This window comes from Crinia signifera, chromosome 11 (assembly GCF_055691185.1).
Source record: "Crinia signifera chromosome 11, ASM5569118v1, whole genome shotgun sequence".
Classification (NCBI taxonomy): Eukaryota; Metazoa; Chordata; class Amphibia; order Anura; family Myobatrachidae; genus Crinia; species Crinia signifera.
Window position 1 is genome coordinate 5,115,384 of NC_139227.1, and position 24,584 is coordinate 5,139,967.

A 24,584-nucleotide genomic window follows, 5' to 3' on the forward strand; every position below is an offset into this window, starting at 1 on the left:
GCCCAGATGTCCTTTCTAATAATCTAAGCAGGTCATATAGACAAGAGAATGGGGTAGATGGGTGGGAGTTGAGAGAGGACGGGAAATAAAGACTAACAGGACACACTGGTATGATGCATGTTTTAAGTGGCTGATTTAGACTACAATAAATTAGAATTTTCCAACTGAACAGTAACAATAACTCTCAAAGCAGGATATGACCAACACAAAGGGTATTGCATTACTACTTTACAGCCAATTGAGCTGCTCCCAAAAATGAGAAAATTAGGCTGAAATAGGATGAGAGATTCAGAAAGTGAGAGATTTGGTAAAACATCTCCAGGGTTTTTTTTGGGTTTTTTTTTTTAAAGGGGCAATCATTTACACTGCAAAATCAAACTGGTTTTGCAGTGTAAATGATTGGCGCTTTAAAAACACTTTCTTACAAAATCTCTCACTTTCTGATTCTCTCCTCCTATTAAATTACCCCCTTAGTTGCAAAACTGAATAGTAATCACAATGTATCTTGTTCTTTCACTCTTAAAACAGTGTAACTTTTGTTTTAAATTATTAAGACAATGATTACCCTGCCTTTAGCAAAATGTGAAATGTTAACTGGTTAATACACAGCACAAAAGTTGTAAGACTAGATCTGGAATTCGTCACATTGAGAATATGTCACCTTTGTAGAGTAAAATGCTTTTCGCTCTCCGTTTGCAAGGAAATCTTTACATATTTTGTTCTGTAAGTTTGAAAACATCAACAGCTCTTTATAAACCGTGCAATTAATTGGTGCTTTTGTATTTTTAATTGTGTGCTAATTATAAAGTTGTCCCAAACCCAAGACAAATAACATGAGTTATGGAATAGAGTAAGAGGGGTGGAGTAAGAGACAGTTGGAAAGGGGCAGTATTGGGAAATAATGAAACAGCAATGCACAGTAAAAAAAATATATATTCACAGGGGATGGCGTATATGAAATCTGTTCCTCATATATAATGACATTGGGCATTGCTTATTGTGGGATAAAGCACAGACACCGTTCCTAGAATTCTTTACATATATAATTTGCCAACAGGTATACAGAAGTTGATTGGAGTGCAATGCCATTTGTCGTTTAGGAAATGTGTACATACCTATTATTTAGTAATACATGGTACGATTACAAAGAAATCATATGCAAAAACAGCAAACTCTAAAGCAAAGGCTAAAATAACATCAAAGGGGTCACGTTAAACTCATAATCTCAGCCTTGATGGTTCACGCCAGGCAATTGTAATCCTAATGTTATGACTATTAAAAAATATATAGTAATTAGTAATATGTAAATAGTTTCCACATTTCATTTATAAAGTAAGTGCCGTGATCACTGTGATCCTGGAGAAAATAAAATAAGATATCGAATTTGACACACATTCATGGTACATTGTACACATTCGATTTACTAGATCAGATTCGATATTTCCTTGGCTGCACAGTAGATTTTTATGTTTGATTTTTTGTGAAAATGGGAGCGCTCATCGAATCGAATGTAGATCGAAAGTGACACAAAAAACATTCGATTTAGTTTAGGATTCGATTTTGCTTCTATAAGCAAAATGGAATCGATAATCGGGAAAAATCGATGCATGTGTACAGGGCTTAACACTGGTTTCTGCTGAGTTAAGTCACTGAAAGTAAAGAAAGAGTTAACTTTGATGGAGCGAGGTTGAAGGGACGAGATTGGGGATCGGGCACAATGGTGTGCATTACACACACGAGATTGGGGATCGGGCACAATGGTGTGCATTACACATGGGAGCACACCTTATAGTCTTCATTATGTCTCATTAAAAAGAGACTGCTGTGACTCACAGCTATCATCTCTACAAGTTGTGCCTACTGCACGGTCCTCTCCTGACCACAAATGTCAGAGCTAGGGGTCAATAGAGGATTTCTATAGGTGGAAAGTGAAGTAGCTTCTTTTTTTCTAGAGTAGGGGGGTGGGGGTGGGGGTGGGATGGTGACTCGATTCAATCCACAAGGAATCTTATTCGGGCCACCAATTCCACATGGACAGGCGTAAAGATCGTTTCATTAAAAAGAAAATCCTCTATACAATATTTATGTGCTTTGAAGGGAATGAATCGCAATAAACCACATGCAATTGAGCAAACTAATATAATCACCAGGCTTATTACTTCCACTGCAAAACATAATATTACTTAGGGTTCCAACACAAATCCGCCTCCGAACTCATTACCGAACCTCGGAGTGAGAATCTAAAACTATATATATATATATTCGCCCTAAAATCAATCTTAAAATTATTTGTGTAAGTTTTGCAAGTCTATAAAGATTTAAAACCTCTATAGTTATATACATAAAAAGTATTAGAAATATATATATATATAGTTACATGTATAATGTTATACATACAGTACATGCTGAAGACGATCTACACACAAGAGTTTTCAGTGGGTGATTGCTCACGTATAAAAAAAAGTTTTGTGTCCGAAAACATATATATATATATATATATATATATATATATATATATATATATATATATATATATATATATATATATATATATATACCTGATTATTCCTTATTACATTAATAATAAAATGCTAATTAAACAAAAAGGATATTTTCCCATTCCTTTAACTACAGGTTTGGAGAGGTTTCCCGACTTTTTATTATATTTCTTTATTATGCTTATTTTTGTAATAAGTGCTATGTTGGAACCATATTTAACCATCTTTCCTGTAAATAATGAAAAGTAGTATCCTAACATTTTTTGGCTAGATCATTTAGAAACAAATTGATATTTAAACTAAAATAGTCTGTAATAGGTAAAAATTGCTATTTGTAACCTTACTGCATACTGACATAAATACACGTATTATTTTATTTATTTTGGGTAAAAAGTGATCCCTCCACGTAATGGTAAATAATTCTATCACTTTAGTATTGCAGACATTGGAATCGGTCTATATACTGGAAAAACATCGTTTTTCTGGAGTTAATTAAACAAATATCGGAAACTATAAAGCGGGTTAGCCAAGCACTAAAGTTTTCATTCATATATCGTTTTAAGAAAATAGACTATGGTATCACCCCCCCCCCTCCCCCTTAATGTAAAAACACATTAAACACCAACTTTAGAATCGGATAAATATAATATAAATAAATATATGAAAACGAAAGGTTTCCAGTGCAGAACTCAAAACTGGCAACTTTCATACATGGCTTTGGTTTTTCTTTTCTTTGTTAAAAATACAATAAAAAAATACAACAAAAATACGATACTCAAGTGCCTGTTATCTAATGACTATTGGAGAAACTACGACCCAAATACATCGTATTTAAATGAAGGCAGTTCAGAAAAAAAGCTGATGTATTTTAACATTTATTTTTTTACTTCAACGTAATTGTTGGTCTCATTAACATAATTATTTTGCGCTTATTAATGGCGCGATTACCAATTATTTAATTAAGCCTAGAATTTTTTTCACCAAAATGGAGATAACATCTAATTTAATAAAACTTTATCACTCTACAATACCCGTTGGAAATAGTAGAATTTTGGTTCAAAAATAAATGAATAAAAATGCAAATATAAAAATCAACAGTATATATTAACCACATCCTAATAAAAAGGCCCACGATTTTCTATATGTACATAATAAACATCTACCTTTTTTTCCTCCTGAATAAAACGCCTTTCTGAACAATTTTTCATAAGTAAAAAAAAAAAAAAAAAATTAAAAATATCAGAGTGCATACAAAAACTACTGTATATTGCTGATTTTCTTAGCCTGAGATTCGGCTATTGTAAACCGTTCCATTGGTTTGAAGCTCTTTTTACTTTCTACCTTTCAATGCCCAATTCTTGATTTGCATTTCGGAGTCAATTTTATTTTAAGCTTTCATGATAAAGCTCTTATTCCCACGACTGCATATCTTTGAGGTTGAAATCAGGCGCAATAGTGTCACCTACCTGTGAAGCTGAGTATTGCATGAGATTTCTCGTACATTGGATTTCTCAATAGTGCGTGTTATAATATATAAGCAAAATAGACTCACAAACAGCAGCTCTCAAGTCTACTGATAGTCAAAGCAGAAACATCTTGTCGATTGAACACTTCAAAACAGTAGATGGAGATGTTTGAGATTGTTCATATATCTGAATGTATTGCTAATTTGTTTTTATATATATATATATACACACACAAAATAGAATACTTGTTAACTCGACCAGTCTCTAACATTAATGAGAACATTCCTGCATAAAATCGAATTCATTAGTAAAGGTCACTGTTTGATTGCCATGCACAAAGCAGGCCACTAGTTGAAATTAATTAGGTTAACACATTCACAGCCAATGAAGAACAGGAAATGATTGCCACTCTGTTCCTCTCCTTCATTAGTTCGGAGACGTTTTCCGTATACGACTTATCAATACATCGACAAGACCTGTCGCCCCAATGTATCTGCCGAGCCGTCTTAAAAAAATGAAGACCATTTAACGTGTACCTGGGCAAATCTGATTTCCATTAATTCAGCAATTAGCAAAGGTGCAAACCACAAAATAATCATGAGACCTTTTAAAAATTAAATTAAATTTGTATTATTAACTATGAAACAGTTCGGGGGAAAAAAACAATGCGGTTTATATATATATATTTATATTACAAAACAGCATAATTCATTTTACAACGAATAATTCCATAATTTACTTCAAAGATAGTGATGATCCATTTAAATACAAAAATGTCTACATTAAATATACAGAGTCATATGGATACAAATTATGTCTTTCTTTGCAGATGGAATAAAACATATTCAGACCAGCAAAAAATGAACTCTGCGCTGGCCCATTATTTGAATTATTAATATTCTCGATGGTGAATTGGTAAGCTGTCAAGGCATTTTATGTTTTAATAAATTACATTTGTCCCAATGCTCGGAGAAGCCAAAGTTAAAGGCTGGACATACCTTTCTTCATTTCATAAGAAGTGTCTTTGCTAAGGTCTGCCTGAGACTGGCTTCTGAGCTTACACTCTTTGGCCAAAGCCTCGGCTCTGTTTAACACAGTCTGGGTTAATCCATTGAAATGTGGGTTACTGTTGGCTGATGGGGTCGTGCTTTGTCCATGGTGGCTGTGAATATGCCCAAAAGAGCCATAGTTCGTATAACCAGGGTAAAATGGTGTGCTGTAATACAGGGGACGGGGCAAAACTGTACTGCCAGGGAAATGGCATGGGGCTGAGGGCGATCTGGATGGTGAAGAGGCACTGCCAACCATGTTCTGGGCTGTAGTTGACCCTGGTCCAATTGTGGCCTCACTGCTTTCCTTGGACTTGTCCGAAGATGTGGCTATTTCTGCCAAGGACCACAGTTTAGGCTTATTAGTAGCCGCTGGGGGGGAGTGGATGACTGAGGTGACATTACTGGAGGCTGTGCCATGCTGGATAGGGGGGCTCCGGTGAACAAGGTCTATTGGGGGGCTCCGGTGAACAAGGTCTATTGGTTTGGAGGACAGTTGTTGGTGGTGAAGATGCTGGGATGGTTGCTGCTGCTGACGGTGGTGGTGGAGATGGTGGTGGTGGAGATGATGATTGTGGTTGTGTACAGTCTGTTCCTCTACTGCCGCCTGGGCCTGGCTGGCGGGGCACAATGGTGGGGAGGCTGGAGCAGAACTTTTGGAAAGGTTATCACTACTGTCCTCCACTTCGTTCAACTCAGAGTCACTCCTGACAGAGACCAACTCCTTCACCTGTATGGGGTCACGTTCTACCAGACCATGCTCCTCCACGAGTGGGCTCCTCTTCACTGCAAATTAAATAGAGATATGGAGATGTGAGGACAATTCCCAGCACTGTGCGGTGGGCCTTATGGTCTACATGTATTCTGTATATATCTACAATATTACTTTCATTCTTACTCTACTATTAGCTAGGTAATTATCATTATCATTTACCATTAACCTCCAGTTAAGTAACTTCATGCAAAGCAAAACACACATCTACAAACACAAATACACAAACACACACACACACACACACACACACACACACTCAGAGCACAAAGGACTAACCTGCATCTCCGTCTGGATCTCCCTTTTCCTCCAGTTTCTGAGGTTCATCATCATCATTTTTTTCCAAGTCAATGTTCTCCTCATCCTCCTCATCCTCACTTCTATTCCTGGGGGTCCAAGTCATTTTGTTCTCCTTTTTCAGCCTCCTCCGGGCATTGGCAAACCAGGTGGACACTTGGGTGAGGGTCATCTTGGTAATGATGGCCAGCATTATCTTCTCCCCCTTGGTGGGGTAAGGGTTCTTCCTGTGCTCGTTCAGCCAGGCCTTTAAAGTGGCGGTAGCATCCCTGGTAGCATTTTTCCTGTAAGCCGGATCCCCATAAGGATAAGAACCCAGGGGTGCAGCGTATGGATGATACCCTAAGGAGCCGGCCATGCTTGTGCCGTGGTCATATGGAGAACCCTGGAGAAATGGAGACACAATAGTAAATGTCACCAACTGTAACACGCAATAAGGGCAAATGTATCGCCAGAATTACAGTATATACAGTATTACAGCAAAGCGTCCTTGAGCCGAATATTATTTAGTACATTGCATCTTATATCGAGAAAGATGATTTAAAACTACTATCCATATATATATATATATATATATATATATATATATATATATATATATATATATATATATATATATATATATATATATATATATATAAATATCGCATTCCAGAAAATGTTCCCAATCCATAACAAACACAAGTCACATAGGTCTGTAACAATTTGCATCCTTCAGTCTGGGCCCCTGCCTGTCTTGCACAATTACTAAGTGGCTTTTGCAATGCCTGAATGCACAATTACACTACTACTTGTGATGACACCAGCAGACACTAATGTACACTGAAACGACTCTTTATACAGCTGGGACCTGGAAGCCAAAACAACAGTCGGAATCTGAATGTACCCTTTAATTTGCCAGCGTAACCACACCTAAGAATGGGTCTCTGACAGGGAACCACAGGACTATAAATTAAACATTTCGCAAAGATCTAATTAAATCGACAGTCGCAAGGGGTTTCATACAGGTAATTAAATCAGCACTGAGCTAACAAACGCGATGAAGAACATTTCTATTTCCTAGAGCAGTAAATACACAGGGACAGGCCGCACTCCTGTGTGTATCTGGATTGGGATAAACACATTTGCACACGCACAATAACACAACCACGCACGCAAATCAGGTATTTACTAACATAGATATGCTCCTGGCTGCAGTTCACACTCGCCCTGCAATTATCCACTTCATTAAAGCGATCTGCTAACACCATTGAATGTATTGGTAATCAATCATTAAGCGCTTGTAAATAGTTAAGTCTAGATTGGTTGTGAAATCGCATTCACTTATCCGCCTCAAGTGAAACGGATTCGACAAATGGACGCTTTTAAGATCGCATTTCGATTTGATTTTTTTTTTTCCTTCTGTCTAATGGAGGAATCCTCTGTAATTGGAAACATACCTCATATTTCAGATTACTCTTTAACTCCTTCACTGCCAGGCAAGATAGAGACACTTATATGTACTAATACGTTAGGGGAAATGTATAACAATTATCTGACGTATTCATGGTCCCAGCGATTTTTTAACTTTAAAGAGCCATCAATCAAATAGGCCTTGGACTTCCAACATATGACTAGTTTCAGTTCTTGTTTTTAAAACTTTTAAAACCACACAGAAGAGCAGGAGATTGGATTCTGGGTCCAGGGAATTATCCAGGGGTTACAGAAATAGACTGGAAGTGAATTTGCATAAAGGTGAATACAGCATTTCCATTGTCTGAATATATATATATATATATATATATATATATATATATATATATATATATATATATATATACATACAGTAATAATATACACTGAATATCTTAGGTGTGATAGGAACACAGCCCTCAATGGGATCTGACACTGTACAACCTGCTGCAATGGTTTACATGTACTCCTGTGACTATTACAGTTCAGTTTCTTAACTTCTACCACAGTTAGAATTTGGGGACTATGTAGCCCCCCCCCCCCCCCCTGTGCTGAGCACCCCTATCCTGTAGGCTTATGATGGAAGTGATGAGGGCAGTACTGTACTTACCACATAGGAGGTGAAGGCAGCAGCCGGATCCCCGCTGTACTGGAGGGGAGAGTTGAAGCCAGCAGAACCGGCGGTAAAGGCTGTGGATCCAGCATAGGGGGAGAAGGCAGAACCAGACGAGGACCTCCCCAATTCATCAGTCCTGGGTCCAGAGATGACACTGGTGCTGTAGGCAGGGCAGGAGTACAGAGCCAGAGAAGCAGATGGTTGGTACAAGTAGCCCTGAGGATAGGACATGGCCAGACACATACATACACCCTAATCTTTGGAGGCGCACACGTTGCCAGGAAAAAATGGGGGAGCAGTTGTGCTAGGGTCCCCTGAATGTAATGCAGGTGAGGAACCCCACCAGTTGCAGACTTGGGGGAGATCAGGGCTGTTCCTGGTGCCTCTTGCTGCTGGTATCTCCTCTCCCTCACTCTTCTCCTTACTGCCTTTCTCCCTGCTAAGATTTTTTTTTGTGCTTTCCCTCTGTACAGAGAGGGAGGGGGAAAGGTTGGGTGGGAGTGTGGGCTGGTTTAGACTTTAGCTTTGGAAGCAGGAGAAAAAAAAGGTCCTGCCAAGATGCTAAGTTGGAAATTGAGGAATCTGACGCCTAATGCTCCTCCTTCTGGGTGTTGTCAGTGGAGAGGGATGGATGGGGATGGGGCTGCCCAATTATCAGCATGCTTTCTCCTCTTCTGTGACTCCCTAGCAAAGGAAAATCTGCCTCTGATGACCATCAGGAACAATGCAAGCTCTATAAAGGAGCAGCCTTAACTTTCAGCACTTACCATGAAGGCTCGGCTCTCCTCCTGACCCGCAGAACTAAAGGGGGGGGGGGGGGGGGGGGGGGGGTGCTGCTGCTGCTGCTGCTGCTGCTGCAGGTCCCGGGGACACACGTTAACTCTGTGCTCAGCCGGATTATATATAATGACACAGCCAGTTCATACGATAGCGATTTGTAAGGTACATCAACATGTAGGATGGATAGATAGATAGATAGATAGATAGATAGACGTCACCTGTTATAGATATTACATAGATAGACGTCACCTGTTGCTACATCTGACCTTGAGTATTATATGTATTTATCAAATAGCGCAAAGTGTAAGAAATATAATAATAATAATAATAATAATAATAATAATAATAATGATGATGAAGGTGATGGTGATAATACTACTACACCCAGCATTGTGCTCTAGTTCCTACTTCCAGGAATATAAGTGATTACAGACAGAACGTAAGATGAGCTTATAGCGATGGACTTAGCTCAGGATCTAGAAGAATAAAGGTATTTTACTCCTCTATCTAAAACTCATAAAATGTTTTGAGAGAAAGCAGATTAAAACCATATGAAGTATAGTAAATCCCTACAGATCAAAGAATGTAATCTCCTCTGATTCCAGCAGATATATTTCCCAGCAGGATATGGATATATATATATATATATATATATATATATATATATATATATATATATATACTACACACAGATATATAATATGTATAATATATTTATGGCGATATACAGATATAAGACTATAGAGAAGTATAGATATATATTGGTAAGTACACAGGTATGTATTCATGTATTCTCTGCTCGGATTGGATTGGAGAGTGTTCTGCATTAGTTACATTTGGAGGAAGGAATGTACTAAGATGCACATTGATGATTGATTATTATGTGTTGTGTGTAAACCATTATCGGTTGTTGTTGTGTGATATATAATGATCGCTATGCGGCGAGGACGCGACTGCAGCCCATAGACATCCAGTACCTGGGCTCACAGATTACCTACTGCACAGTAATAGGGGACCGACAGATGGCCGCAGAACTGGGGGGACCCCAACAGAAACGCGGGGTGCCCTGTCAAATAACAGCAAAGGGTTCTAGAGAATCTCAGTGAGCTCGGAAACAGATTACAGACAAACGTGCAGCAGACTCACAGGACATTGGAGAAGATTATATATATATATATATATATATATATATATATAACTATATCTGTATCTCCCTACAATGTACCTGTCTGCATCAGTAATCTCTGGGGCGATCTCTGCTCCTCTGTGTGATCCCAGGTGGGTACCCCTGATTTGGTGTATTGCTGTAATTATTGCCAGTATGGTCACTGTACAGTAATTACTGTATTCTAGTCAGAGCTGTCACATTATTCCTTTTTGCAGAGTATATAATGAAAAAACGACTTCGATTCTGTGTGTGTGTGTGTGTGTGTGGGGGGGGGGGGGGGGGGGGAGTTATATATATTAATCAGCAAATTATTTTCCTGATCTATCCCACTCCTAAGTAAGCGGTGAGGATCTGATCTAGTTTATATACCCTGCAAACATTGGATACAGATCAGAGTCACGTAAATACTCTCCGAGTTTCCATCATTTCTATGGAGCAGAATTCTTCCTGGGGGAAAGACCTTTAATTGGCGTTCTGAGCATTATCTGGAGGGTTTCTGCTTCCTGATTATTGATTCAATTCCCAGGCTTTTTACTAATTCATTGAGTGTATTTATATAGCGCTCATCAGAGCCCAGCAATAATTCCCCCTGCCTGTGAGAGCCGGCACAAGAACCAGTTATGCAGAAGCTATTTGCTGGCTTCATATGCAATCCTTAGCTGTGCACTTATTGCTGCACACATGCATATGACCGATATAAGATCTTCATTGATTGGTAGGCAGTGAAATAAATAAATAAATACAACAACAATAACAACAACAATAACCATAATAATAATAATAATAATAATAATAATAATAATAATAATAATAATAATAATAATAATAATAACAATAATAATAATAGTGTGAGACCATGTGTGCCATAGAGAAGGAAGCAGACTTTGTGGAAGCGCACCAAGGGTTAATCTCCCACTAATAACACCCCCCCTTCTATTCTAATTAACATAAATGCACGCCCGCTGCCTGTGGTTGGTTTTTACTGTGCAGACCTCTGGCTGCTGATTGGCCCAGGGGAGGTGCTGATCCCTGGGAGAAGGAGAGTGCTTCTTATAGTGACGTCACCGCCCATTGATGCCCTGCTATGTGACAATAGTGACCTGCTCAGCTCCCATACACTGTGCAATCAGACAGTTAATAATTACAGGGATCCAGGGCAGAGGATAGAATCCAGCTCAGAGATGTTCTATGCTTCCAAGAGGCAGGATCTGGAGGAAGGTAAGAGGGGTCTGGTGGGGATTTGGTGGAGCTGGAGAGTCACATACACACTGTTGGGGTTTTCTTTCTGTCTGTGCATCAGCTTGTGCTCATGACAACAGAAAGTGTCCCTGAGAGTTTGTTGGCCAACTTTTGTTTCCATTGTGGGAGGCTCCGAGTTCTCATTTTGCTTGTTCCATCATGTGGAAAGGATCTGACTGTGCCTGTCTACACTGGGGATCAGAAGAGGGTCACAGGCTCCAGCAGCCACACATCCTCCAATATTTACAGGTCCCTATATATGCAGAGGGGTGCGGGGGTGTCCCTCTGTGAGAGATCCCATTGTATCGATGACGATCTCCTTTCCATTTAACGTGATTCTGCCTGTCAGGCACTGCACCAAAATACTTAACTTTACAAGATTCCCCCCCCCCTCCCCCTCTTTCCCAATTTATATTTCTATGATTTTTAATGGTATCACATTCTTTTGCTTTCTTGTATGTCAGTTGCTTAGTTTTCAATTGCATCATGTTCTTTTGCCTTTTTTTGTATTTTATATGTCTGTTACTTTATTTTAATTGCATAGGTTCTTTTGTTTTCATACCAATAACAAATCTGGAGTAAAGAAAAACCCCAAAACAATTTTTTTTTAAATTTTATTTCAGACCTGTTATTTAGTTTCATAATTGGAACTTTTTCAGATTCCCATGAATATTGGAATGGCAGTTTTGAAGTTATGGTTCACAGGAGAGAGTGAGGGGTGACCACAGCCAATTAATACTGGAAATGTTAATAATAAAACATTATTTAGTTTCAGTCTCATTTCATCATTTTTTCATGCTTTTAAAAAGGTTGGTTGTCAGCTATCCAGATTTTTGTTTAGAAAATGTTATATATATATATATATATATATATATATATATATATATATATATATATATATATATATATATATATATATGTATCGTTAGTACTTGTTTCCTAGCAGGGCACCCAAATTTCCTACGTACGCTAACGTAGTGAAATTGCATCGCACATCGCATGGCTTTTTGTGAAACGTGGGTGCGATTCCCATCATGGCCTTAACTGTGTGGAGTTTGTATATTCTCCCTGTGCTTGCGTGGGTTTCTTCCAGGTACTCTGGTTTCCTCCCACAAGCCAAAAATATACTGGTAGGTTAATTGGCTCCTGAAAAAAAAAAACGTGTGTGTATATGTGTGTGTGAGTGTGGACTAGATGGACCAAGTGGTTCTTATCTACCATCAAAATTCTACTTGCAATGCAAAGGGACAAATCTATATGAATTAATACTACTCAGACAAAATTATACCTGATGCCTCTATAGCATTAATTAACCCTCTTCTAAAGTCACCTCTGGACAGGTGAAAACCTAACCTTCTGTTATAACTTGGCTTACCAAACTATACCTTTAACCAGGACTCTCATGACTTATCCAGGTTCTACGGCTAGAACTTTAAGACTACATTTCACCTTGTTTTAATCGGCCACCTAACCTGTGTAATCCATGACTGTCCTGGACTAATGGGATATTACGGTAAGGCAAAATTATAGCTAATGTCCCCACAATATCATATCAACAGTTCATTGAAATGGAATATGCCTCTGGTTTCTTTTACCGGTTTTAAAATACCTATGCTAAATATTTAATCCTCACTTAAGCACAGAAAAACCCATTTCACATTTTAAAATGGTCTATACATTGAATATAATTATTCAAATTAAATGGAACTGTGTCAAAACTCTGATTTCAATTACCTCTTGAAATGCAATGCATAATCTTTGCTGAGCCTAAATATATTTGTAAGCCTCCTAGGCATTTATATGCTGAAATAATGTTTCATAAGCAGGCAGCGTTATGTATAAATACAGTTATGGGTTGTGCATACAGTTTCATCAGTTGCAATGTCCTATATTAGTATATTGAAAATCATTTTGCACTGATATTATTAGATGGTTTTAATACATTGATATTTTTGGAACTGCTCCGAAAGGTCAAAAGAAAGACTTATACAGTGTCACTGTCCGCTGGCCTCACATTGGAAAGGGGGCATATTTGCTAATAAGAATAGAATTATGAGATTTTTGCAACGGGCAAAATTGTGAAAGGCGTTCATTTAATAACACATGTATAATTACATTCTGTTGTATACTTGTTAGGTGTGCTGAAAAATTGATTGTGAATCGATGATATATGTTTTTGTCTATCATCGTCTTATTATAATATCTAAAAAGACGAGCTGAAAATACTTCAAAAGTTTCTTGTCAAAGAAAGAGTGAAGGGTGGGAGGAGTTACAGTGTACAGGTAAGCCAAGGGATTCTAGAAGTGATAGGAAGCAATAGGACTGTGTGAGAAACATGTCTATTCAGTAATGCTAGGAACTGAAAGAAGGCGATGACCCTCTCTCTGTATGTATATATATATATATATATATATATATATATATATATTGTAACAGGCAAAAGCTATAACTTGTAGAAGGGTCTAGGTAACTGAGGGGTCTATGTAGCAAGCATTGGAGACAGATAAAGCGGACGTAGATAAATTAAACAAAAAAACAAGCTACTAACTGTCATATTTTAAACACAGTAATATGGCAGTTAGGGGCTGATGGGCCAATACGTTCTCTCTATCCACTTTTTTTCTCTCTAGGGCTTAGTACATAAACCAACTAATTTCTGTTAACCACAATGTAACTCTACATTGGCGGTCACCAATATTCTATTAGTTTATTGTTAGTTGTTCTTTATTAAATTGTGATAATGTATTATACAGAACATTACACCCAGATGATGTTTATCTTTTCAACTCAGTAATTGAGGTTACAATATTATTTCACACGCACACACAAGCACTCACACGCACGCACACACACGCGCACGCGCACACACACACTCTCTCTTTCTCAGCACTACCTGAGTCTTGAAAGGAAATGAACGCAAGGCCTTAACACTATTACCATATGCTATGCAGCAGTAAACATAAAGGTAATCGTTTTTCTTATATCTATACATTAACCAGTATATTGTAACAGTGACCCTCATAGTCCTCTGACAAATAGAAACAGAGTGCGTCTGGTTCAGTAGTGGTTAAATAATATTTGTTCAAGACTAAGCCAGTTTGGAGTATTGTTGAATGCTAAGCAATAGTAATTGAAACATAGTCTTCCAGCAGACTGTGTTTCTAGAGCCCTGGGGGGAGATTGCAGTGAACTAGAAAGCAGTTTGGTAGGCACTGTTTATAAACATTATTTAAAACTGGCATTAAGGAAAAATGTTCCTAGTATGATGTGAATCATTGACTGTTTCAAGGCATCTGTCTTATTTGATACATTTGTCTGGCTAACCGACTTCTCACTAATAGCTACAATGAATGTCTTTAAAAAAAAAAAATTGAGATTGTTTGCAGACCTTTGAGCTTTGCTTTAGTGACTTGGGGCTGCTTAAAAGTTCAGCACTAATTTCTGTGCAATGCTGGAAAATGAAGGAATACATACCATAAATAGTTTTACTTGCCGAACTGCCATGTCAACTAGATTGTTGTTAATATTATTCAAAGTAATTTGACATTTGTACCTCACAATAGATGGTAGTTACGAAACAAAATCAGTTTATGTTGTCATTCGGTTTATAAGAGAACAGCGAGATCATGTAGTAGTTTAAATAACTTGCGGAGCCAATGTATAGTTTACCTCTTATTGCTGCCAAAATAGCCAGCAATTCCTGATTACCAACTAGATAGAGTTTCTAATATAGGAATTGCTGTATTATTTCATAGTTACTTATCTAAAAACTGCTCCAGGTCATCAACCCTGTTTGGATCTCCCCGGTTACCAGTGTAACATGCACCTCTCCCCAGTGAATTTATGATTGAAGAATGCACTCTATAATCCCAACAGAAAATCACAACATTTTAGCTTTCTATTGTGGGAATATAATCATGATTTCAACTGAAGGATGATTGCCTGTGGGTTTTCAAATCAGGTATTTGGGTTCAGGCCTCTAGTAATAAAAAAAGGGGTGGGACAGTTGGCTGACCTCTCTCGTACAAACTCACTGATGCGAGTATACCATTATTAGAAGATTATGTAATATTAGGTATAACGCTTGTTGTAACAATAGGGAGGTATCGTTACTGTTCAATGCGAGTATAAACATTGCTGTCAGTGTGCATCATTTATTTACAGCTGAACTAAGGCAATGTTGTGTGCCCTTATAAAAAATGTAATTCAAGTGGTTCAAAAAGCATAAGATCGAGTTCTGAAGGTTTCAGGGGTTATCAATCATGTTCTGTCTACAATTCTATTGTTAATCTATAACTGAGTAGATAATGTTTATTAGGCGTATCTATAATACATTCTTCAACATCAAACATGAGTGTAGGCAAAGGTGCATTCTTTCAGTTCATATCCTTGGTCGTCTTTAAAACTGTATCACACAACAGCGGTCAAATATGCCAACCAAGATGAATATCTGTGAGATGTGCATAGCACTAATTGAGATACAGGAAGAAGAAAATGGAATTTCCTTAATAATATTAACATAATAACATTTTTCAGGATGAACGTAAAAGGCCATACCAGATGCGTTTGCTGTTAAAATATGTTGTTATTTAAAAGACATACACAGGCATTTGCTAGCTACATTTTTCAATACAAAAACCAAAGTTATTTCAGAAAATAAAATACGTTTTTGAGAATAGATGGGAAAATAAATCTAGAAATAAAAACAAAAGCAATTATTCATCTAGACATCCCCGAATTTTACATTGTATGTCGTCACTTCATTTGTAATTCTTTGTAATTTATGCATTTGCCAACACAACATCTGCTGGGAGCAAAACTGGTAATGTGGCATTTAATTATTTTACTTGCGCAGGTAATGTGGCATTTAATAATTACGGTAGAAGCCATAAAACATCCTTTAGTGGCTGACTGATGTAACAGTACATATGATACCGTTATGGTACAATTTAATAAGATTATATATTGGAAAATCTATAATAATGAAAATAACAATTTTGTATAGGATCCTTTTGAATATATGTATTTTTTTTATATTGACAATAAATTGGACTGTTTTACCACCGAGGAATATGTTTTACCAGTGTATCCTGTGAAACAGATGTACAAAGAAATAGAGCTAATTTTAATGAATATAAGAAATATTTTTCCATTTTTTTACAGATTTAATTATAATATAAAAATAAAGTAAAAAAAAAGTTCTAAAATCCATTTTTCAGTGTATTGTATAGAAAGAGTATTTGCCCGAAATATGAACTCTTTTGTTTCCTAAATGTGCCAATTATACACCGCATTTTGACATTATTAGTAGAAAATCAAGATTTTTAACTACCAAGCTTGAATTTTTCAGGTGGTAAATAGAAATTACAAGAAAATCAAAAAGAAAGTTTAATTTGTACATTTTGCTACACCATTGTATGGAGTTGATAGGGGAAAATCCTTACCTATTAGCAGTTTTCACGGTAATATGTGGTGACATACTGTACATGCAGCAGCCATTGTAACCTCAAGGGGGTGCAAATTCACAATGGCACCAGGTTATGTGTGCTGAATAGGTGTTGCCATCTGGGGCTTGAGTCTAAGTCCCTGATACCTCCAGCAAGGTAACTAAGTCACCAGGAACCAACTATGGGGCTCTGGTTTGCAGATACAGTACGGTAGGTCCTGGTGCTGCCAGCAGGTTTTTAGTTAGGAATTAGGGACAAAAGGAAACCAGTATACATAAGCAGTGCAGAAGTAATTGCTGTTTGCATCTCTTGATCAGGGATCTATGTTTCTATGATCTGTCTAGATCATTGATGAATGTTTGATATGGAAGGGATTAATATTGTTTAACACCTACAATGCAAGACCACACTGTTAATATCCATTAATCTAAGCCAGGGGTGCCAACAGTGTGGATGCCATGGGTTTGTTTTATGCTGATCAATAAATAGTTGGTGCGCTTCTTAAGTTAGGTGAAACTGGTTGGCTGCGTGATGGATTGCATTGTGCTGATGGGTGCAGGCTGAATGATTGGTTATATCTCCTGCATTGTGCTTGTATCATTCTAGAGGAATGAAAGAACATCAGTCATGTTGGCCTTTTGATGGCTCAGATGCTCCAGCTCCATTTGAGGGACTTTAGAAGATACTCATAAATCTGTGGTTAAAGCACTGTGATCTACCTGTAAGGACAAGTGAAACGTTATGCTGTAACTACACCCACTGTGCCACCAACAGTGGCTCTTGGGATAACCTCAATAGCCAACTGATGATACAAGTTGGACAAAAAAAATCAAGGGACAACACAAATATGTAAGTTGATTCATGTCAAATGTGGGGGTAGGTAACAACAGATTTATTGTCAAAGAATACGCTAAATGTTGGGAGGCAATGGTGGTTCACATCTACAGCAGTAAGAGCAGAAGAGGAAGAAGCTGGCAATAGACACTTCAGTGAATGGAGTGAGGAGTTGTGTTTATTAGACATGAAAAAAATTATTATGTACAAACTCTTCCTCGTGGAGCAAATGTTTCATAGCATTGTGATGGGGCAGAGGTAGTGTTTGATTCGATAAACTCCAGAAGGCCTGGAGATGGGAGCTGGTCCAGACACCCCAAAAGTTCTTGGACCAGATACATAGCCCTAGTTACAGCCCTGTATTATGTATACATAACGAAAATCCAACTTAATAATGCCTATAATCTGGAAACAATCAGAAATCCTCCATAAAATACTAGATTGAAAGAAGACCTCTTTCAACAATGATTTAGATAATAAGGTTTTGCATAACCCTGATGACTATGAAACCAGTGGGCTATATAATGTATCCATAATAATTTCCATAGAAATGTAAGGAGTAGATTTTAAGGTATTTTTGTTTGGATGGAAAATAGGTCAAGTTAAGACAAAATCTGTTTCACTCTTGTTTTAACTGAGGCACAAGTAAGTTCTTCTGTTTAATTTCAGGGACTTCAAAATACTGGAATGATTTGCAGCTCGAGTAAAGAACTTATTGTGGCTTCAAAGATGCAATAAGGAATTTCTGATAAGAAGGGAAGTATACGTTTATTACAGGTAGAGTCTCTTAAATCCACAATTTTTTTAAATGAAAAATTCTAAAATACAATTAGTTTTCGAGCACAATTAATATAACGACACCTTTGCTTTTTTGATGGTTCATGCACATAAATATTAAAAAATATTCTATAGAATAATTTAATCTATGTGTATATAAAACATTAATGCATTCTATATTAAGACTTGTGTCCTATCCCAAAGATATCTCATTATAATATGGAAATATACATAAAAAAAGAAAAATCTGATATCCAAAATACATCTGGAACTAAACATATTCGATATCGGAGACTCAACCTGTATCATCTTGTTTCATCCACTGTTATCATCTTCCAGGATTGCTTCTACAGAACCACTTTGGTATTGGTGTTTTCCAGCTTTAGGAAACAGTGGCTTACAAAATGATGTATGCAAAACCCATCATTCTTCCCCTGCTTCTGCAGCACAATGGGAAATTGCCCATTTACTTGGGATGGAAATGGGAAAGACGAACTTGGTTCTCATGCATGATTTCTTAGAATGGTCATCAGGATAAAACATTTACTGGCGAGTGTGAGACCCACAAGGAGGCTGCATGTTCTGAGTTGATATTCTTCCTGTAAACACTTTCTTAAGTACTGTAGGTGTTGATTTCATTACACAGAGAGAAGAGATTATCAAGAGACTTTTGGACATTGCAGTCTACCACTTCATTTTGGATGTATGCCAGGAAGTACCTGCCAGGGAGTGGCTATCAGACCTGACTTATTCCAGGTTCATTGAAAGACCAGGATGCAATGAAGGATGGCTTACTGTCATATGGTCATTGTACCTTGATTCTGGCCAAGCATATTCATAATTAAATACTAAAATATAGGCAGTAGCTTTGTGTAGAGAAGGATCAGTCTAAATTTACTTTCCTGGTATGTTTACATGGACCAACAGAAGAGTGGGTCAAATTCCTGCATCCCCTTCACATTACAGAGAAGTGTGGGGCCAGGATTATATGTTCTGCACAATAAAGGGCCCACACTGCATACAATTCACCCATTTTTTAATACTTACACCTATAGAGTCCCACAATGAAGTTTGCTGCACCCTTTTTTCGGAGTTCTGCGCATGCGGTGTAGAGCATGAGCACTACAGTGCTCAGACTCTATTACACAGCGGGGTGCTGCGACCGGCAGAGAGGAGTGGGCTGAATGGAGAAGGCTGAACCCAGGCCTCCTCCTCTCATAAAGTGGCCCTGCTTGGAAGGTTGGCAGTCTGCACCCCCATGTGATGCCTGTGAGTGGATGTATTGTAGTGCAGCGCATGGGGGATGTAGTGTAGTGATGCATCACAGTGCATAGGGGAGATTTATACCCCTTTTACACCGCCTTAAAATCCTGGGTCAGCAGCGGGTCAGACCCGAGCCAGCGGTGGTGTAAATGGGTCACCCCGTGTTCCTTTACACTGAACTTCCACCCAGGTCCTGTCCTGGGTTGAACATGGCTAGGATCTGGGTAGAGAGCAGTGTAAATTGGTACCCTGGTCATCCGACCCAGCTCCCGTGTACATCAATGGGGAAGTCCAACCTGCGGACCGCAGCGTTCGCAGGTTGGATGGGGGGCACACACAGCCTCCACTGCTGTACTCTGCAGACAGAAGCGGCGGCATGGAGGAGGTGAATGGATGCCTGTGTGCGGCATCCATTCATCTCGCAGACGGGGGCTGGGGGCAGTGCCGTCTCTGTCTGTGTTCCAAATGTCGGGTCAGATCCGTGATTTTTGGTGTAAAAGGGGCATAAGTGTAGTGTGATATATCACAGCATCTGTGTGTGTGTACTTGAGCTCATCACTTGCTAGTCCTGCCACTGTCATCAGCGGCGTAACTATAGCACCGCAGCCCCCGCCACCGCGGGGAGGGGCGCTGTGCATGTGGGGGCGTCGGGGGCTGCGGTGCTATAGTTACATCCCCCCAATCCCCCGCAGACTTACCTATCTCGCTGGTCCCGGCGGCTCCGTTCTTCTGCTGAGGACCACCACAAAATGGCCGCCCCCATATAGCACACAGTTCTCTGAAACTGTCTGCTGTATGGGGGCGGCCATTTTGTGGTGGTCCTCAGCAGAAGAAGAACGAAGCCGCCGGGACCAGCGCTATAGGTAAGGCTGCAGGGGATTGGGGGGGGGTTTGAATGGGCGGCGGGGGATTGGGGGGGGGGGGTTTGCATGGGCGGCGGGGGATTGGGGGTGCTTGGCGGGGCGGCGGCGGGGGGGCGCCCAAAACTTAGTTACGCCACTGACTGTCATGTATATTTGTATTAAAGTATACATATGCTTTATCTCTTTTGTTTTTTGTTTTAACAGAACCAGTTCTGGAGCTCTCATATTTGACAATAACAACTAGAACTTGAATTCACCTTCAGCAGACACATTCCTGGATTACAGCACAGATATTTCATAGATTCATTTATCACCAAGGAAGATGATTTTCACCTGAGTGACAAGGCCTGTGGTTCTGTCATTGCTCATTTCACTGTCGTTTTCTATCAAATTTGAAGCCATGTTTTTACAACATCTATATTTTGTGCTTCATGTGACATTTCTCTCAATATGCTTTTACCATTATCATTTTATTAGCTATGGGTTCTGTCGTATGGTAGATGTTACTATTGAAAGTTGCCCTTAAATACAGAATGTTTTGCATTAAATTCTGGTACAGTATGTATACCTAGATGACTTTGAACGTCAGTCTGATATAGAATAAGACCTTATGGTGCGATACTTATAAAGAGTCAGTACTGGAAAGCGCTGTATATGTGCATACTTCCCAACTATCCTGATTTTTACAGGACAGTCTCTGTGACTGTCCCGCGTCCCACCTGCGTGCAGCAGGGCCCCATGTGAGCGAGGCGGGGGGGGGGGGGGGGCTGTCACTCGCTTCAATGGGATGCAGTGAAAATCCTGACGGTCAAAATCCTGACAGTCAAAATACCGACAACCATTGACCAACGGTCAAAATCCTGACAAGGTCATAATCCCGACAGGGTCAAAATCCCGAAATGTAAAATCCCGACAAGGTCAAAATCACGACAAGGTCAAAATACAGACATTTAAAATCCCGACATGGTCAAAATCCCGACATTTAAAATCCAGTCAAGGTCAAAATACCGACATATAGAATGTACACAGGTGAAAAAGTCTACATGACTTTCGGTCGATAGGTCACAAGGTCGACATGTTTTTTCCACTATTTTTTGACCGACGTGTGCCGACAGGCGGTATTTCATGCCCTACCATCAACTAGGGCAGAGCTGGGCAACACCGGCCCAGCCCTCCAGATGTTATTGAACTACACATCCCAGGATGCTTTGCATTAGTTTTGCTATGTGGCCATGCTGAAACTGATGCAAGGCATGCTGGGATGTGTAGTTCATTAACATCTGGAGGGCCGGTGTTGCCCAGCCCTGCACTAGGGAGTGGTGGGAGAATAAAATAGTGCCCGAAGCATGGCGAGCAAAGCGAGTGATGCGAGGGGCTGCGGTTGACTTCCAACTGTGTCCATGTCGACTGTGTCTACACATGGATAAAAAAACTGTGAAAAAACCCATGTCGACCTAGTGACCTGTCGACCGAAAGTCATGTTGACTTTTTTCACCTGTCTATATTCTATATGTCGGTATTTTGACCTTGTCAGGATTTTAAATGTCGTTATTTTGGCCTTGTCGAGATTTTAAATGTTGGTATTTTGACCATGTTGGGATTTTGACCGTCGGGATTTTGACCGTTGGTATTTCATACTGAATCAGCTTCAACATCTAAATGCTGCAAACAGAGGGACATGGGGCATGCAGAAGCTCACAGAGCACTGACCATGACCTCATAGTAACGGAATATGGAGGTGTGTCTCTTGGTCGCGGACATTCCCGCATCGCTAAGCCCCTGTTTTGCAAGGCCACACATCATTTCGAGAATTGGCGCAGTGGGTGTTGCAGGAGTTCCGAATAATTGTGGGAGAACGTTGGGAGGTATGAGATGTGCGAAGATATATGTATTAATAATAAAGTGCCCCCTTTAGGTCAGTCTTTTTTAAGGTCACTACCTCATGGAATGAGGATGTTAATAACTTACTTGATAAAAAGTAGTAATTCTAATATCAACCGCAGGAGAACCAACTGCCAAGGGAAACCCAAGAACAGATCTACAAATGCCTGCATCCAATTACATTCAGCTTGGTGCAAATTTCCGTTATGTTTGAGAGATAAACAGAACTTTTACCATTTCTTCTCACATGAACCACAGTTTGTCCTGCACAGAAGACTTCTCTACCACGGGATAGATTTACTAAGAAGAGGCTTTTTCAGTTTTGACAGCAAAATGTAAATTATATAGAATGCAACCCCTAAGACGGGAGTTCTATTTTACATGGGCAACCCATCAAAATCTACTTCTTATTTATTTTTAGACGATAATAGATAGTATCTGATTGGTTGCCCATAGCAACATCTCATGTGATCTGTGGCCCTTATTCTGGCTCACTCGCAAAGGCAAATTCCTTCTGAAATGGACAAAACCATGTGCACTGCGGGGGGCAGATGTAACCAGGCCCGGTGACAGGGGGGTCAGGGGGGACACCCGTAATGGGCCTCGAGGGTCAGAGGGGCCTGGATGGATATGAGAGACACCTACAGGGACTACGGCGGCTGCACCAGCATTTATCCCCTTACCCACTTGGTCGAGTCCCGTTCCGATGACGCTGTGCCGGCTTTTTCGTTCCTCTTGCTGCTGAGGAACTTCCGGAGCAGTCCAGTCTCCTGCCTGTGCCAGGCACACAAGTGCAAGACAGTGGCAGAAGCTGCCGCCCCACTGCTGAACTGTCCCCGCTAGGGCACATGACCTCGCTGCTGTTTCCCACCGCAAGCCATTAGCCCTGCAGCCCACCCAGCAATAGGTGCAGCCCTGCGGGTGGAGGGAGCAGATGTGAGGGACATCCCCTCCCCGATCTTCTCCTTGCAGTGATCACATGCACAGCCCGAGGCACAGGGCAGCCTAGGGGAGCCAATCGCCCATCTGTATCTGTCCCTGGTCCCTACAGATAAGAGACAGCCTGACTATAGAAACGGTGAGTCCTCCAGGTGCATGTAATAGGTATGTATGCTTATATATGTGTGCATAGGTCTACATGTATTTTATGTTTGTAGGTACCGTATTTGCCGGCGTATAAGACGACCCCCTAACACTCAAAATATAGAGTTTGATATATAAGTGCACTCGCCGTATAAGACGACCCTCACACTTGGAGGCATGTTTTTCAGGGGAAAAAAGTAGTCTTATACGTCAGCAAATACAGTATATATGTTTATGTGTATCTATCTATTTATATATATATATATATATAGTGTGTGTGTAGGTATATATATATATATATATATATATATATTTATATATATAATGTGTGTGTAGGCATATATATATATATATATGTATGTTTGGTTATATGTGTATAGGTATACGTGTGTAGATACAGTACTGTATATGGGATACATCTGGATGACCGGGGTTAGAATGCCAGCCCAAAAGAGGGATTCCCTTCCCCTGCCCCCCTTACCCTCCCTTCCCGCGATCTAACCCCCTCCCCCAGTAGCCTAACCCTCCCCACTAGGGGCCTCACTAGTTCCTAACCTGAACCTTTCCCACTAGGGCCTACAGTAGCACTCCCCATTAGTGCCTATCCCTAGGGGGTAGGGGCCCCCCAGAGATATCAGTATATGGGGCCCCAAGATTTCTATTGCCGTCCCTGGATGTAACATGTGCAGAGAGAGTTAGATTTGGGTGGGGTTTTGCTTCAAAGCGGGATCTACATTATATTGCAGTGTAAAAATAAAGCTGCCAGTATTTAACCTGCATAGAGACAAAATAACTCACTTAAATCTAAATCTGCATATGTTCTCTCTGCGATATACGCACCAGCATGGGTCACCAGCATGTTGGTCGACACCATTAAGTCGACATGAGTCCAGGTCGGCATGCAGAAAGGTCGACATGAGTCAACATGGGTTAGGTCGACCGGGTCATTAGGTCGACATGCGTTAGGTCGACAGTCAAAAAGTCGACATGGGTTTTTAAAAATGTTTTGAGCCGACATGTGCAGACAGGTGGTGTTTCATGCACTACCATCCACTAGGGCGTGGTGGGAGAGTAAAATAGTTTGCCGAGCGCAGTGAGG

The 24,584-nt window shown here is 39.7% G+C and overlaps 1 protein-coding gene and 1 long non-coding RNA gene across 3 annotated transcripts; one reads left to right on the top strand and one right to left on the bottom strand.

Annotated features, from left to right (window-relative positions):
* Positions 1 to 4,675: 4,675 nt before the first annotated feature.
* Positions 4,676 to 8,787, bottom strand: IRX5 (iroquois homeobox 5). Its single transcript, XM_083164181.1, has 3 exons — positions 8,145 to 8,787; positions 6,065 to 6,467; positions 4,676 to 5,799 (listed from the first exon to the last, which is right to left on the bottom strand). The coding sequence occupies exons 1-3, from the start codon at positions 8,391 to 8,393 to the stop codon at positions 4,946 to 4,948; spliced, it is 1,506 nt and encodes a 501-aa protein (XP_083020307.1). The 5' UTR covers positions 8,394 to 8,787; the 3' UTR covers positions 4,676 to 4,945.
* A 2,370-nt stretch (positions 8,788 to 11,157) lies between these two features.
* LOC146045260 (uncharacterized) lies at positions 11,158 to 21,508 on the top strand. Of its 2 annotated transcripts, XR_014465396.1 has the most exons (4): positions 11,158 to 11,316; positions 17,391 to 17,633; positions 18,288 to 18,395; positions 20,726 to 21,508. It is a non-coding gene; the product is annotated as an uncharacterized LOC146045260 (long non-coding RNA). The 2 variants fall into 2 exon arrangements; XR_014465395.1 differs by lacking the exon at positions 20,726 to 21,508 and having other exon boundaries at positions 18,288 to 20,336.
* The last annotated feature ends 3,076 nt before the right edge of the window (positions 21,509 to 24,584 follow it).

Excerpts from the sequence above, each read along its gene's own strand:
- IRX5 (XM_083164181.1), bottom strand. The coding sequence starts at position 8,393 with ATGTGTCTGGCCATGTCCTATCCTCAGGGCTACTTGTACCAACCATCT. Across the intron at positions 6,468-8,144 it reads CTGCCTTCACCTCCTATGTG|GGTTCTCCATATGACCACGG; the intron begins GTAAGTACAGTA and ends CCATTTCTCCAG. Across the intron at positions 5,800-6,064 it reads AGATCCAGACGGAGATGCAG|TGAAGAGGAGCCCACTCGTG; the intron begins GTTAGTCCTTTG and ends TTTAATTTGCAG.